Source organism: Papilio machaon, chromosome 2 (genome assembly GCF_912999745.1).
Source record: "Papilio machaon chromosome 2, ilPapMach1.1, whole genome shotgun sequence".
NCBI lineage: Eukaryota > Metazoa > Arthropoda > Insecta > Lepidoptera > Papilionidae > Papilio > Papilio machaon.
In genome coordinates, this window is record NC_059987.1 from 9,313,780 (window position 1) to 9,329,227 (window position 15,448).

A 15,448-nucleotide genomic window follows, 5' to 3' on the forward strand; every position below is an offset into this window, starting at 1 on the left:
CGTAAGCTTATAGTTATTTTTAAGCCATTTTGATTTTCAAAGCGAAGAAAACGGAAGCAATAAGTAATTGTTTATTTGATGAATAAAATTTTAATAAGTTGCACATGAATCTATTTTATTTCTTATTGACTAGATATCATAATACTGATAAATATTATAAGTATCACAAATATTTAACCAATACCTTTTCATAAAATAAGTAGAATAAGCTTTACACTGTACATAATATATTAATGTTTGCACACATAATATTATAGGCAAACTTGAAATATAATTTGCAGTGAAATTGATGTTATCGCTCATTAGACGAACACCGCGCAGGGGAGTCCACTCGTGTACAACGAGTAAACACCTTCATTGATAGCAATTAAGTTGGAAAATATGTTTGTAAAAAGTGCTGTTGGTTCACTCGTCGTCCACGCGTTAACGCCAATTTTTAAGCCGCAACAAGTTGCTGCTTGGTGGGTATAATAAGCAATGACCTTTAAGCAATTTAGTACAAATTATTTTAGTATAATTGACTAGAAGCTTACTTTATATTTTAAAGTTAGTAAAATATGAGATCGTGATATAAAGCTATGTTATTCATAAGCTAGAAATGATAAATATATAGACAAATGTAACCTGCTAGGTGGTGTTAACTTAAAATTTGCACATAAATACTTAATGAACTGGAAGTCAATTGTGCTTGTAAGGCAGTATTAGCACATTTTAAATATTGTCGGACCTGGATAGTCCAAGGGATGATATTTTTCTCGCTTAGACGAGGTTTCTCCGAGTTATGGAGGTGGTCCATCAAGACCGGAAAATTACTCTCAACTTTAGAAGTTTGTCGCTCATTACGGTTTGAATGTACATAATTCTAACCAAAAAACCTTAGCAATGTCCACTACAAACATGACTGACAGTAGAAGTTGTCTGTTAAAACTGAACATCTTAAGTAGTATTAAGCCCAAATTGAACTATTTTTAGATAGTAAAAAGTAATTCAGATATTTTACAGTTCCAAAACACATTTCATGAATTTCTCCACTATTTTTTACAAGATATTTGTATATATAAAAGCATTACTATGATCATTTGTCATTTTACAAAGTATTTTGCTAATACAATGTAGGAATGTAGATCACCTTTTCACATACTGAAAGCTACCAAAGCTATTACGAAAGGTTATTTTTTTAGTACCTTTCTATTTTAACCAATTTATAAGTTAGAAGAATCTAATGTAATGTGGTGTGTGATCTTTGCAACTCATTATTTGAACCTCTGGCATGTGCCATCATGTTTTCAATTCTATTAGTGGTTTCACGAACCATAGAGAAATCAGACAAGTCTGGTAAATCTAAAACTATATGGGCAGAGAGACGTTTGTAGACAGAACTGGTATCTTTTTTATTTCTCCTACTTTCCTCATACTTCAATTGTTGCTTAAGATATATAGATTGTTTCAACATCTCTTGAATATTCTTGAAACTGTTTGCTGCACCATCCATTGATTTGACAGCACTGAAATATAGCAATACATTGGAGTAGAAAAAACTGAATTAAATATAATATGGACTTATAGAAGTTAAATGAATGCCCATTATTATGGGCTTACACATCCACAAAATGTAGTAACTACATTATAAAGTTGTTAACTAACCTCAATGCATATTCAACGTCATAACATCTTCCTTGTAACTCATGCTGTAATTTAGTTACTTCAACTCGTCTTTCTACCATGGGAGGTAGAGCTTTCCTTACGTGTTCTTGGAGTCTATAAAGTGCCAACGATGGCTCATTTGCTACTATGTGCATGTTCTCAGAAATCCTTTCTGCAGCTGAAATTAAACTCAATTAAAATACGTTGTTTTGTTGGTAAATAAATAACAAAAATTCAGTACTCTTACCTTTTCTAGCCTTGGTTTCTAATTCGGAATCACCTTGATAAACAAAGGCCATTTTATATATGAGAATACTGTAGTTGATTCAATAAACTTGTAGAATGTTATTTATATTTGGGTTTATCTTTAAATCAAAAACAGATAAAAGTCTAAACAATTTATATTAATTTTTGACAAAACCTATTGTTGTCAATGTCAAGTATGAATATGTCTTAACAGCTGTAATATTGACAGATTGACTTAAAAATTCAGAAGATTTCTATATGTCAAAGCTAACAGTTAACAGTCTTTTTACCAGTCTTTTGTTAAATTTTAACCTTTTGTAGATAGAAGCCATATAGATAATTGCATCAATTCGTTTTTTAGGTCAAAAAGGGAGTTAAATGAAATCTAAAAAGAATTGAAAGTTTGAGAAGAGGGCAACATTTTAGACTTATTAAAGTATTTTTCCGTCTATGGCACTTTAAACAGCTGATTGGTCTATGGGCTATGGTATTCTTGTTTGTCAAATTCAAAGATTGTGTATTTTATTTAACAATTTACATTACATTGAGTTGTGGTTCCGTTATCAAATAAACCTTATTAGCTGATAAGAGAAATGTTAGCTGGCGTTGTGATGCAACCGAGTTCCGGGCGATACAATTAAAGTTCATTTAAACTTTATACACAGACAAGGTATAGTCATCTTTTACTTCATTCACAATTTATTTGTATCAGTTGTAAGTGCACATTACATTGGATATGGAATTTGTATTAAAAATAGTAAGTATTCTCTGAATCTTTCCACTTCAGTAGCAACTATTATTATTATTTTACACAATGTACAACTCGATTCTGCTTTTTGTTTTACCACAAACAAAAAATAATACAATATTTTTTGAAATTTTAAACTTTAAAAGATTGTAATTATCTATTTGTATTTTAAATTTCAGGGAACACAACTGATGGGGAACACAATTGGAACTGTTTTGAATCCTATGTTTCCATTCAAAATGTTACTCCGTTCTTATTCCCTTTGTATTTTAATTGTGGATGTGATGTGGGTAGTTGTTAATACTAACTATGCAATACTTCAAGCAGTGTATGGTTTCTTTAATCCTCCTCCATTAAAATCTTTACAGACAGAGACTGCCCTGGTAAGCATAGGACTTGTTTTTTTTGAAGTTCAGAAATAAATTACATTGATATACGATAATATTGAGTAGGACTTTTTGATAGTGTTAGTGTAGTCAAAAGACTAGGAACATAGTGTGATAAAGAAAACAAAATAATATTTCTTTTGACTACTTTACCTCTAGTAAGGTCATCAAAATTATACAGGTAGTTACTAAAACCGATTGAGCTATTGTTGCCAGGTTTTTTGGGCAATTTTGTACGAAAAGTCTCAATATAGATAATCAGCAAAGATGACAATTCAATGGAAATAATTTGATTAATTCTAAAATAGATAAAAATGAATGTGTGTTTGAGGGTATCTCTAGAAAGGCTTAATGGATCATAATGAAATTTGGTATAGATATAAAACATAGTCTGGAAGAATGTATAGGCTACATATTAAGTTTTTTTTATTCCGCGCAGACGACGTCGCGGGCGACAGCTAGTTTTACATTGTATGATCTAACGTATCAAAATTTTTCAATAACTTTTCATCATTCATTGTTAATGCATGTTATGATAAAACATAAGTTGTTATCAATTGTTTAGGCTGATGCTTGAGTTAATAGAGATGTGAATTGTAAATGTAGTTAGTTAAAATAATATCATATACAAATATCCTCAATAATGAGTAAACTATTACTCCTTTAAGTTATTTTAATTAGAATGAATTAACTTGATAATAATAGTTTTAGGCAATTATTGAAACTAATTTTCTCTATTCATTAAAATTTGAATTATTAAAAAAAGTTTTTTTTTGTTTGCATAAAAAAAACAGTTTTTAAAAATTTAAATTGAGGCAATGTCGACTTATAAGATTCTTTCCTAATATGTAATATTTTTCTAGATTATAGGATCAGGGCGAGGAGTTGGTCGTCAGATTGCTATTCAATTATCTGAACTCGGGACTGTGGTACTTTGTGTTGATAAGAACATAACAAACAATGAAGACACAGTGAAACTAATAAGGAGTAGAGGTGGAAAAGCTTATATTTATGAATGTGATATAATAAGAAAAGAAAATGTGACAGAAATGTCTGAACAAGTGAAGAAAGATGTTGGTTTTGTGAGCATGTTGTTTTACTGCTGTGGTATTCCTAGTCCGCGGTCTTTGATGACGCAACCTTCGCAAGATATACATGAGACTTTGGACCTCACATTGACTTCATATTTCTGGGTAAGGTTATATATAATATTTAGTGTCCTGGGCAATTTATTTAGTTTGTAAATTTTGCAATAAAAGAAAATTTTCTCTGGTTTTTCCATAGAAAAAAGTAAAAGAATGTTTGTTTTTAGCTTATAGAGAACTTCATGCCTGAAATGAAAGAAAGGAATCACGGACATATAGTGGCATTGACCTCTGTTGCTGGTCTGAGCTACATTAAGGATCAGATGCCTTTCAGTGTAGCGCAGTTCGCTGTGCAAGGACTTGCCGAGTCACTGATGGAGCATTTGAGGATCAATAAGACTGATGGTGTATATGTCACATTGACACACATCTATCCATTCATTGTAGACGAAAATTCAGATTTAAGATTAAGGTCAGTATATTCTATGACATGACATATACAACCTTTTTGGTTGCCAAAACGCTTTTATACTAAGGTGATATTCATTTATTACGTCACACGAATTCCATGATTTTTTGATCCCTCCCCATTATTTGTCACAGCTGTTCACATTTGTGAGACTTTCCTGCTCAGTGTGATGTGAAATTTTCCATTTATCCCTCCTCAATATCAATGTTATCTTTAAGGTTTAATGTAATTTAAGTAATTTTTATGCATATATTTTATTTACTTTGAAGGATTTCAAGTTATTTTGGAACGATAACACCGGAAAAAGCGGCCAAGTCTATATTGGACAGTGTCCGTCGTAACTACCCGGAAGCGTCTGTTCCCAAACATCTTCTCTACCTCGGCCACATTCTTAGGATACTACCAAGGAAAGCTACAGTATTAATTAGAGACCTACTCGATACAGGAGTCGATTTCGCATAAGTCATTAATATAACAATTGTATGTGATGTTTTAAGACTATACTTTGTAATAACATATGTATGTTGTCATTCTTATTTACTTTTCGACTGTTTGATTTTGTACTAAGGAAAAACTTTTAATGTAATTTTAACATATCGTATTTGCAGTGTAAATAATATTTAATTAGGTAGGTTATGTTTGTACATAATTTGTATGTAATCATATGTCATGATAGTATTTTGAAACTATACAATATTATTTTTAAATGTTTTAAGAACTGATGCCTACAATATTAATTCTTAATTAAGACGCTGTTTTTTATGACATTAATACTTTCTTTACTTGATTTCAATGAATTTTAATTATACTGCTTTAATACGTTCCTTTTTATCTGTGATGACCTTAAATAAATCTTATATGTTTCTAAAATACAATAATCCTTAATGGTTTTTCTATTTGTGAGTAGTCATTAAAAAATCGACTGGTAAATTTTAGGAAGAGAATGATGAACGACAATGTACGAGTGTTTTTACTTCATTTTTCGTAATTTCATTTCATTTCATGGTGAGGGTAATCCCGGTACATAAGAGTAATACGACAAAAAAAAATAGCTTGTAAACGAAAACAATGGTAAAGAAATTCTTCTATTTGTAACAACTCAAACTTTGATAATTTGCTGACCTCTATCGAAAACGAGTACATTACTTTGTCATAATACATATTCTAATCTAAAGTACTTATGATAGTATGTTTGAATGTTAACTTCATATTATGTTTATTTTTATTATTAAACAATTTATTGTTCAGTAATTTTTCAACTGGTAATATTTGCTGCAAGAGTAAGTAAAGAAGAGTAAATTGTAGTCTTTGACAGTAAACTTGTTCTTTGTCTGTCAAACATGTGTCAAAGTTAGTTGATTTCCGTTCCGGTGTGATCGTAGCGCCACCCTTGTGTTTTTCGTTTTGCAATTTGTTTCTATGTTTTGTAATAGAAAAAAATAAAAACATTTAAAAAATAGTTCGTGCTGTGAGTATTATTATTTTGAGGTTTTAAAAACACTTTCGGTTAATAAATAGTGTAAAAAATAAAGTGTTAAATAGCCGTTTGAAGATTTTCACGTAAGTTACATTATATGACATACATATTTTAGCGCAGTATGATACAAACTGTAGATCGATAGAAGAAAATAATAGTTTTATTTCTTATTTATAGAGTTAAGAGGTGTGGGACATAAATATGCGAATGAAGTAAGCAGAAAATTGTAGTAATAACTCCTTTTCCAAATATAAATCAGTGCTTTTACTGAGCTTTGTTAGCTTTTGTGACATTTACAATACACTTAATGCGAACTTTAAAATCATGTTTAATCATATTTATAACTAATAACATTAGCGATAAGCTTATTCAGTACACCACAAACTAACAGTTTAATAGTAACAGTAATAATTATAGAAAGTTGAGACATTATTAAGAATGTATGTCAAATACACAAGAGAAAAAATGAAATTAGATTTTTTTAAATACATAATGGATGTGTAGTTCTACAAAAACAAATCATGCACAATGCTTCCTAAAAATGAATTTGTACATTTGTTTCATGTTATGTGATGGGATATGCATTTATTATTTACAGTGAGCAGTTATGAAGGAAAAAGCTATTATCCACAATTTATTATTTTTAAAATAAAATGGAGGTCTTCTTTACAAGTTTTTTTTTTTACTGAAATGATTTTGCAGTAGTTAATAGATAAAATATATGATATTTTTAGATTTATTATTTTAAATGTTTCTTTTAAGACTTTTAGAATAATTCTTGTCCACCTGCTTCTATTCAGTTCTGTACACATCAATCCACCTCAGCTTCCCTTGCATAAATAGATAAGATAAATTACTTAGGAAATTTATTGATTTGAATCTGAAATTGTGTTAATAAAATTTTATATTTATATGCATTTCAATAAAGATCAAAATTTATGAAACAACTGTTTAGATATCATTAAAACAAGTTTTAGTCATTTGACAAAAGTTCATGTTCAAAAATCTATAGAATGTTGATATTTTCAGTTAGCCTTTGCTTGATCATTACTTGAAATGGGGTTGATTGCACCAGTTTAGGTTCTTATAATATACAAAATTGTCAATCAGTTATTTATCAGTTAATAACAGTGGAGTGTAATCCTGCTAAAAAAAGATTCATACTTTGTGTACAAGATGTTTTTTCTTTTCGTATAATGAAAAAGCAATTTTTTCAATTTTTGTCCGCAAGTGGCGTTAGTTTAGGGTAAATTCCGAAATGGCTGGACAGATTGTGATGGGATTTTCTATGGTAGACACAAGCAACAATGACATCTGTGGCATGAATGGACCAGTTCGCCCGGCTCAATACCACAGCCATACAGAAGACAGACGTGAAGTGGAAGTAATTCTGCATTTTGTCTGATGAGTGTGGTGCCGGAGGCCTAATTTTAGTCTTCTTTCTGTTTCTAAAAAGGAAAGGATGGGGAGAGGAAGTTGATTTAATGGAGGAGGAGATGCATAGAAAAGGGAAATATATTTTTTTTGTGCGAAAGATAAGCAAAGCATTTGCAAGTGGAAACGTAGCTGATGTTACAGGCTACTTTTTTATTTATTTTTGTTTAAATAAATGTCGACGAATTCCAGGGCGACCGCGATCTCAGGAACGGCTGGGTCGAGTTTGACGGGAATTTCACTATGCGCTGACGGAGTCGCGAGCGATCGCTTTTAACTTATAAATGTGTAGATTTGCTGGAAAATAGGATAGTATAGATGATATATGTATGGCGATCATTAAATGCGAGTTTTTTGCTCTTTATTGTTGATAATTTTTGGTAATTTCATTTTCATCCAATAGTCATTATCAAACTCGTTTATAATTTCACCAAATGTTTGGCGGTATGATCTCTGTTAACATCTTTCCAACGCATTTATGATTAATTGCTCTTAATGATTCGCGCCATTAGCGGAGAGCTTTTTTTCTCAATTTCCATAGAAAGTTGCGTGCAATTCAAAATATTTTTACCAATTGTAATCAACAATTGGTGTTCGTAATAAGGTTTTTTAATGCGGCAGCTGTTGGTTAAGCGGCGATCTGCGTCGTTATTGTCAATACAAAATGTTTGGTAATAGAGATGCGTTGTTGTGGTTTTTGTAGGCTTTGGAATCGATCCGGCATTGTTAAGTACATAATGGTCTTTTGAAAGTTCATTTCATATTGTTGACGAAATATATCTTTTTCGATTCTTAATTATTGTTAAAACAACTTGTAATATTTCAATTCACTGAAAATGTAATCCTTTATTAAAAAAAAATATTGAATCGTGAAACTTAGTTATCTTAATTGACATTGATTTTGGTTTGATTCGTTTTTGAATATTACTGTCAGTACATTTAATGTATTTTATTTCATTACAACTTTAGCTACGATAAATCTAGGGTGTAATGGTGTTTACGAACTATCGTCGTTTTCAATTTCCCGACAAAATCAACTTTCCGTTTATACTTAGAAATAGTGATGTACTTTTCCTTATTCGATATAAATCAACGGTATAAAAATATTTTATGTCATAACTTTTTTTAAATGAGAAATTGTGTAGTGAGGGCTAACGATACACAAATATTCTTCCTTGTTATCATTATTTTCGAATGAAAAGCAGTATAGATTTTCCACCTATTTGGGCAGCAAAGGAGTATAAACAAACATTCACGTCAAGGTAACCACTGCTAACTACAAAAACATGAAACAGATGTTTTATTTTCCTTCTGCACCAAGGTGAAGGGATGGTACAGACAGGTGACAATATAAATTCATAGATAATTATAGATTCAATTCATAGATAATTGTAGTTATTGTAATTCGATATATTTGTTCGTTAATTTTTTTGAAAGCCGTAAATGTTCTAAATTTAATTATATTAGTGTTTAGCATAGATACAGAGTAATTTAAGGAAATTTTAAGGAAACCAAGGTTGCTGCAGGACTGATAGCAGCAGGTATAAGGGAAAAAAAACAGACAGGTGTTATTTGAAATTATAAATATCGATAAATGTTATCGAAAATGGCACGTCCCTCGTGAATACAATGTCGTATCGTGTACTCACGGGCGCTGTACCGTGAAGATATTCCCTTAGATATTTTTCTCTATACCATCATCTTACGTGAGACTTGAGTAAATCGAAAGGGGTTCGGGATAATTTACGATACGTTTCACGCTCATACAAACTTGCCGTACATACTCTTCGTGCTTCTTTATGCGGGACTCATCAAATTTTTCGTAAGGTTTCGCTGAAATCAATACAATAAGCGATATACTTGTTTACTACGCTGGTTTGCTAAAGGTTTCCTTTTTAATACACACAGCGAGCGAGTTTAACTAAGTAAACATTCATATCTTTACCTAGTTAACTATGAGAGATGGCTAAGAAATTAACTACTTTTTTTGCTTAACCTTGGGTTTTGTATTGTTGTTCTATTTGAAAAAAAAAAAAAAACAGAAATACTAATTTATTTGCACGACGCGACGTCACAAACGGTACTTTATTTGAAACATATAAAATTGTTTTTATTCTGAAAGTTTTAATATTTTGACTGCTTTAATATTCAACTCAACAAATAAGTGTATAAAGTATGTTTGTCATGGTTTAATATTTGAGTCGGGTTGTTTTAGAGTTTTCGCAATACAAATACCAACATTGATTGCACGCGAGTGACTCGAGAGGAATGTGTACCGAAAAGTTTGTTTACATTAACCGGTGCTTTAATTGACACGAGATATAGGAAGTTATTGAAGAATTTTTACAAGGTACAAAAATTTTTATTTTAATATTAGTTGTTGCCTGGTGACATTGTCCGCCGGGAATTAAATAAAATCTAGAAATAAATATAGCCTATGTTTTTCAATTTTTCAAATTAGTTTAGTAGTTTCGGAGCCTATTCTATGAAAACAAACAATCAAATCTTATCTCTTTATACTATTAGTATTTATATGCAAAATAGAATACAATAACAATGTAGGTTAGGTTAATTTACATTTTTGTTGAAAAATATACATAAGACATGCATTATGCATAGCTTTTTCAAAGAGATTGAGTGAGATAGAAATATACGAGTAGTTACACAGGTGCTCCTATAGTCGAGGCTCATTGTTATAAACACGGTATCAAATTTTATGGCAGCTACAAAGAAAACTTAATAAGATTGTTTAGGTTATTACTTTTGTTAGTACGACTTTTAAGTCACTTTGAACAACCCCTTGGAATATATTAACAGGCAAAAAATGAACGTCAGTTACAAAGTGGGGTTGGGGGTGGTTTAAATGTACTTTAAATGCGGGCGCAGGTGTATTGCTACGATCGTTTTTCCAGACGGTTATTCAGACTTGAATATAAATAAACTATAATGTTACTAGACTAGAAGCTTTTTGTATTATATTCGCCGTACGAGATAAATGTAAGCAATAAGCTTGCTACAAATGTGTTGCATGATCTCTGTATTGAATTGCTTTCGATTACAATCCCGGTGTGATAAATTGTCAGATACTTACTAATCGAGTGTACGATATCGATTCGATTTGTAAATCGATTAGGAATCGAATTCTCGGTAAATACACAACAAATAATATGGTAACATATTTCGTATTTTGCATTATTAATTACCACTATCTAAAGTTTAGTACCAATATTAAAAGTTGAACCTCTGAACACTTGGTTTTATAGGAAACTAGCTGTCGCCCGCGACTCCGTCCGCGCGCAGTTAAAAAATGGGAGGGGGTTATGAAAAATAGATATTGGCCGATTCTCAGACCTACTGAATATGCTCACAAAATTTCATGAGAATCGGTCAAGCCGTTTCGGAGGAGTACGGTGACGAAAACTGTGACACGAGAATTTTATATAAGGGATTTATTATGGACTTTATTTGTGCATCCATGATACATGATTACCTAATAGATTCCAATGTTAGTGGCATGTTGCGGTTCAAGCCTCAATATTTGGAAGACAATTAAACTTAGAGCCCCAAATAGTAGGCGCTTCTGCGAGTCATGCGCGTGCAATCAAACTTGCCTATTGATTTACGAACATTCTATAGTTAGCAGCATAAATAGAAGAAACATCTGGGATTTCATTATAATTAATTGACTTACTGCCGGACTCAGAGACACTAGTTACTTGAGCGGTCTTTAGCGACATTTAATCATAGATTAACCATTGTTACAAGTAACGAGTAACGTAACAAGACTCAATCTCTCTACTATATATTTAGTTGTTTAATTTTACGTTTTTGTAAAAACATACTTTGTTCAAATATAGAAATGAACTTCCATTAACTTGTCCAGTAATTTGTCCAATTCATATTTTGGTTTAGATTCGTATTTGTTATTAAAATTGCGAAGTACAGAGTGCTTCAAACTTTGAAACACAACTTTCTCATTTATTAAAATGGAAGGGTTCTCGAAACTTTTAACGCAATCTAGGACGGTGATGTTAATCATTGCCTTACATGGAAATATTTTTTTATATTATATTTTCTTCGCCTTGTGTTCTACTTATCAATTTGTGTTTCAGAATCATTTGATTTATGATTTCAGTCGTGAAAGTTTGTCTAGAATATACTAGTTTCTATGTAGATAGCGCATGACGGACCTATTTATCTGGCCTAGTATTCAAAGTTGTTTGCGGTCATGAACTTTCGCCAAGGTATATTAAAGCAAACTGTTCACGTGTAATTAAAATATAATTGTGTTCTCTTTTGATAAATTTATAATTCTTGATTTTATGAAATAGTGACAGATATATCAAACAAATATAACAGTCGAATAACTGCCGTCTTCAAGTTCGTTTCATCCTCACTAAAGGCTTTCGTTCGTTCATGACATAATATGGATGTTAAGAATGGTCTTATGAGGTAGTTATATCGTAGCTTTGGACATTTGTTATTCCTTTTTACTGCTTTCGAACCGCAACTTCAATTGCTGTGTTTATATTTAACTAAGCCGTTAAACTTTTTAATGTTTTCTCTTCCCCGGCTTCTGAATAACGTTGCATAAAATGTTATTTAGATAGCCACCTATGGGATAGCTTTGAGTCATAATGTTTTTATTGCCTCGTTAATTAGTTAATATAAAGAAATATAAATATAATTTATAGATGTCTAGATTTCTTAGCAATGTTTCACGTGTGAATGTCACAGTTGAATTTTTAAATCTTTGCAAATTTCAAACATTGGCCAAATAAAGTTTTTAGGTTTAAAAAAGTTTCATTTAGTCCCGGAGCAAACATTTTTCATTCTTTCATCCTTTTAGGATTTTTTAAGGTAAAATATAATTCGTAATTGTTAACGAACCCCTCGGAAAAGCTTTTTAAAAGGGTTTTTAAAGATGGCGTCAACTATAATTTACATTGCCCGGTGCCCCGGGTGCGGTCCGTTCTCTTCGCGTTTCTGTTTGCAAACCTCGGTTCATTCCGGCGCACTGATCTGGATAATTGTTAATTTTATTGACTCTAAAACAATTGACAGTTATTCACCGACCGCAAGCTCTGTATTCTTTTGTTTTAAGTTTATCACGAGTACATTTTGTGGGTTGGTCGAATGTAAAATGTTTGCGAGGAATTGGAAACAGTAGGAATGCCTTACTGGCTCTATACTTTTACAATAAGATAAGGTTGAAAACGAACAAGGAAGTTCCTATTGTTAAGTAACCGTTAAATATGCAAAATAATGTTTAATACCGTTGTCTCCCTCATTGGACACAGGAGAGAATAAACTAAAATTGGATATTACTAATTTTATTTTCCTTTTTGATTGTTAATATCGCTATCAAGTAAATTATTGATTATCTTTTATAAAATTAGTTTAAATCCCATAACTATCAAAGGTGCCCTAGTTGCCCAGACTGTCCAACACTTGGCTGACTTGGCTAAAGTAACTTTTTAATCTAGAAGAAATAGGACACTGCTCTAGAAAATAGTACCACTTGGAAGCTGTCCAAATTTATTTGCCGAAATGTTTTCTTACATTGTAAACATTGTCTGAAAAAGAGTTGGTGACGTTTTTTTATGCTGACTGATTGTTTTTAATGTGAATTTGTTTAAAACTGCACTTGCATTTTTGTCGGATACGTATTATCTACTATTTAGGTGACTTTCTCATCCTATTTACCTAATTTGTTAGTATTTTTTGATAACTAAGAAACAAGTCAACACTTGTACAATTTCAATAAACCTTGGAATTGTCAGTAAAAGGATATTGCCATAGATATATGCAATTACAACCGATTTACGAACGATTAATGACATAATAATATTTGAACAGTAAATAGTAATAAATAAATGTTTTGACAGGTATCAAATTAAATAATCTGCAACGTTAAATTTGATTTTCATTTTTGCTTTCCAATTAGTTGACCGACGGTTCGTTCGCCTTCTGTTGACTTCGTAATAAATTGATTCAGGAAACATTAGGGAGATTAATAGATGAGTACCTGGTACATTGTGGCCGTTTTAGAAGAGCCACCTAAATTCTAGAATAAACTGATCCGCTAAACACTTTGTATAAATTAAAAATAGAAGCACGGCAACCAAAAATGCTTTTTATTTCGTTGTTAAAACACTATTAATAAAACTGCATACATGTTTACATTAAAAATTCCAACTAACTATTCACGACTACATCACATTGTTAACATTTTCGCGCTACTCTTTTACTACTTTTTATTTTTACTTAACAAAAAAGGCAAAGGTCTTGGTGGCCAGTATGCCACCTCTTTGGCAGAAGGTTTGATTCTGCACTCAACACACTTTTTGTAAGTTTGTATAACCATTCAATTTAAGACCACAATATTGATATCAGAAATATTCTGCGCTTTAGTATGAAATTGTATCCGTAATTGTTCGGCATTTAAAGTAAGTAACACGAAATTAATCCAGTGAATAACCTTTTTTTATAATTTGAGAGTACATCGTATTGCATGCCACTAAATTCAGCGAACAACCAAACTTTTTTCTTTTTATTGAAATTTGAGCTCCAATGCGAGCCTGCAGCGTTAACGCTTCGATGAATACCTTAAAGATTTGATATATCTTTTTGTATGTACATAAAAACCGGTCTTGAGCTCAAAAGGTGTTCAATTGTTGTTACAAATTTTGACTAAAGTATTACCGTAACAGAATATGGATTATTCGAAAAGAAAATAATAAATATTTGTCGTACTGCGAACACATGGAACGATAATTATAATAGTTCTTTGATTAAAATTCACTTTTTGGGTTTATATTTTGTTGAATGTATCTTTGAATTCAATATTAAAGTGAACCTAATATTATAGGTAGCTGTATTTGATTTATTAGTAAAAAGAGGATTATGCACTTATCATTTATTCACCTGGGCTTACGCAAATTCCACTTTTTAGTATGCAAAGAAGAAATGGTAATTATCGAAGTTTCTCGCAGTCGGGCCATTATCTTAATTTATCTGAAGAATTTCCATTCGCCGGCTATCGCGTAAGGTATAAGGCTTTAAGTAATTGGTGAAAAATACAGGGCAGGTGGCGTAGCGCGGGGCGGTGGCGATAAATTACGTCTAAATAACGCTTCCACTCGTACCTTAGGCTTCTTTCACAATATGTGTAGCCCGGACGGATTCTGTATTGTATAAGACGTTTATTGATATTGTAATGTAATTTATTTTGTCTAAAATTGAGCCTGATGCAACTAGTAAACATTCATGAAATGTAAACTTGGTTTTAAAGTTGTCCTTCTTTATTTATGGCGTTAAGAGTTCAAAAGTATTTTTGTGTATAAAAGCTACAAATACGCGCTTTCTTACTATTTATTACTTTATCCGGAATTAATATCATAAAACATAACTTTATCGATAAATTTGGATGGAATCGTAAAGATTGTCATATGTTTGATAGTTCATAAAAATACATACATGGACAGTATGAATGATATATAGTGCACTTAAATAAATGTCGCCCCTATTTTGAGAGATTACCGAAGGGTGTGAGCATTTCTTATATATTTTGCTCCCTAAGACTACATCCGCCTTAATCATTCTCGCTTGAGTGCGAAAACTTGTCACTCTAACACAATATTAACTTTATATACACTTTATAGTTTTGTTTGCAATAAAGTTATTACGAAAATTGTTACTATCTTGCTTAAAATATTTTTCTAGTTTATGTTATTCCTATAATAGTATTAATTTATTACAGTATTTTTTTACAAGATCCCATGTAAGAAAAAGGCTAAAGAGATTACGTTTTGTAACGAGTTTTAAAAGCATATTTGGTTTGCTTAATGTAAAGATACAATTCTAGACACAAATAATACAGGTATACAAATACAAAGGAATTTAAAGGTAAAAATATACGGTATAAATTCGTCGGGTCACGACATTAGTTTTGCGGCG

The 15,448-nt window shown here is 31.3% G+C and overlaps 2 protein-coding genes across 3 annotated transcripts; one reads left to right on the forward strand and one right to left on the reverse strand.

The window, feature by feature from the left end:
* Positions 1-1,190: 1,190 nt before the first annotated feature.
* Positions 1,191-2,035, reverse strand: LOC106716948 (BLOC-1-related complex subunit 8 homolog). The gene is made up of 3 exons (XM_014510635.2): positions 1,892-2,035; positions 1,645-1,822; positions 1,191-1,505 (listed from the first exon to the last, which is right to left on the reverse strand). Exons 1-3 carry the CDS (start codon positions 1,941-1,943, stop codon positions 1,220-1,222), a joined length of 516 nt encoding a protein of 171 aa, XP_014366121.2. The 5' UTR covers positions 1,944-2,035; the 3' UTR covers positions 1,191-1,219.
* A 343-nt stretch (positions 2,036-2,378) lies between these two features.
* Positions 2,379-5,142, forward strand: LOC106716863 (epidermal retinol dehydrogenase 2). 2 transcript variants are annotated; one of them, XM_045683632.1, is made up of 5 exons: positions 2,379-2,560; positions 2,818-3,021; positions 3,888-4,217; positions 4,337-4,581; positions 4,848-5,142. In XM_045683632.1, exons 2-5 carry the CDS (start codon positions 2,830-2,832, stop codon positions 5,038-5,040), a joined length of 960 nt encoding a protein of 319 aa, XP_045539588.1. In that variant the 5' UTR covers positions 2,379-2,560; positions 2,818-2,829; the 3' UTR covers positions 5,041-5,142. The 2 variants fall into 2 exon arrangements, with proteins under 2 accessions (XP_045539588.1, XP_045539584.1); XM_045683628.1 differs by lacking the exon at positions 2,379-2,560 and adding an exon at positions 2,589-2,647.
* The last annotated feature ends 10,306 nt before the right edge of the window (positions 5,143-15,448 follow it).

Coding starts and splice junctions, on each gene's coding strand:
- LOC106716948 (XM_014510635.2), bottom strand. CDS start 1,943: ATGGCCTTTGTTTATCAAGGTGATTCCGAATTAGAAACCAAGGCTAGA. Junction 1,823..1,891: donor AGAAACCAAGGCTAGAAAAG/GTAAGAGTACTG, acceptor GTTTAATTTCAG/CTGCAGAAAGGATTTCTGAG. Junction 1,506..1,644: donor GACGTTGAATATGCATTGAG/GTTAGTTAACAA, acceptor GCTATATTTCAG/TGCTGTCAAATCAATGGATG.
- LOC106716863 (XM_045683628.1), top strand. CDS start 2,627: ATGGAATTTGTATTAAAAATA. Junction 2,648..2,817: donor TGGAATTTGTATTAAAAATA/GTAAGTATTCTC, acceptor TTTAAATTTCAG/GGAACACAACTGATGGGGAA. Junction 4,582..4,847: donor AATTCAGATTTAAGATTAAG/GTCAGTATATTC, acceptor TTTACTTTGAAG/GATTTCAAGTTATTTTGGAA.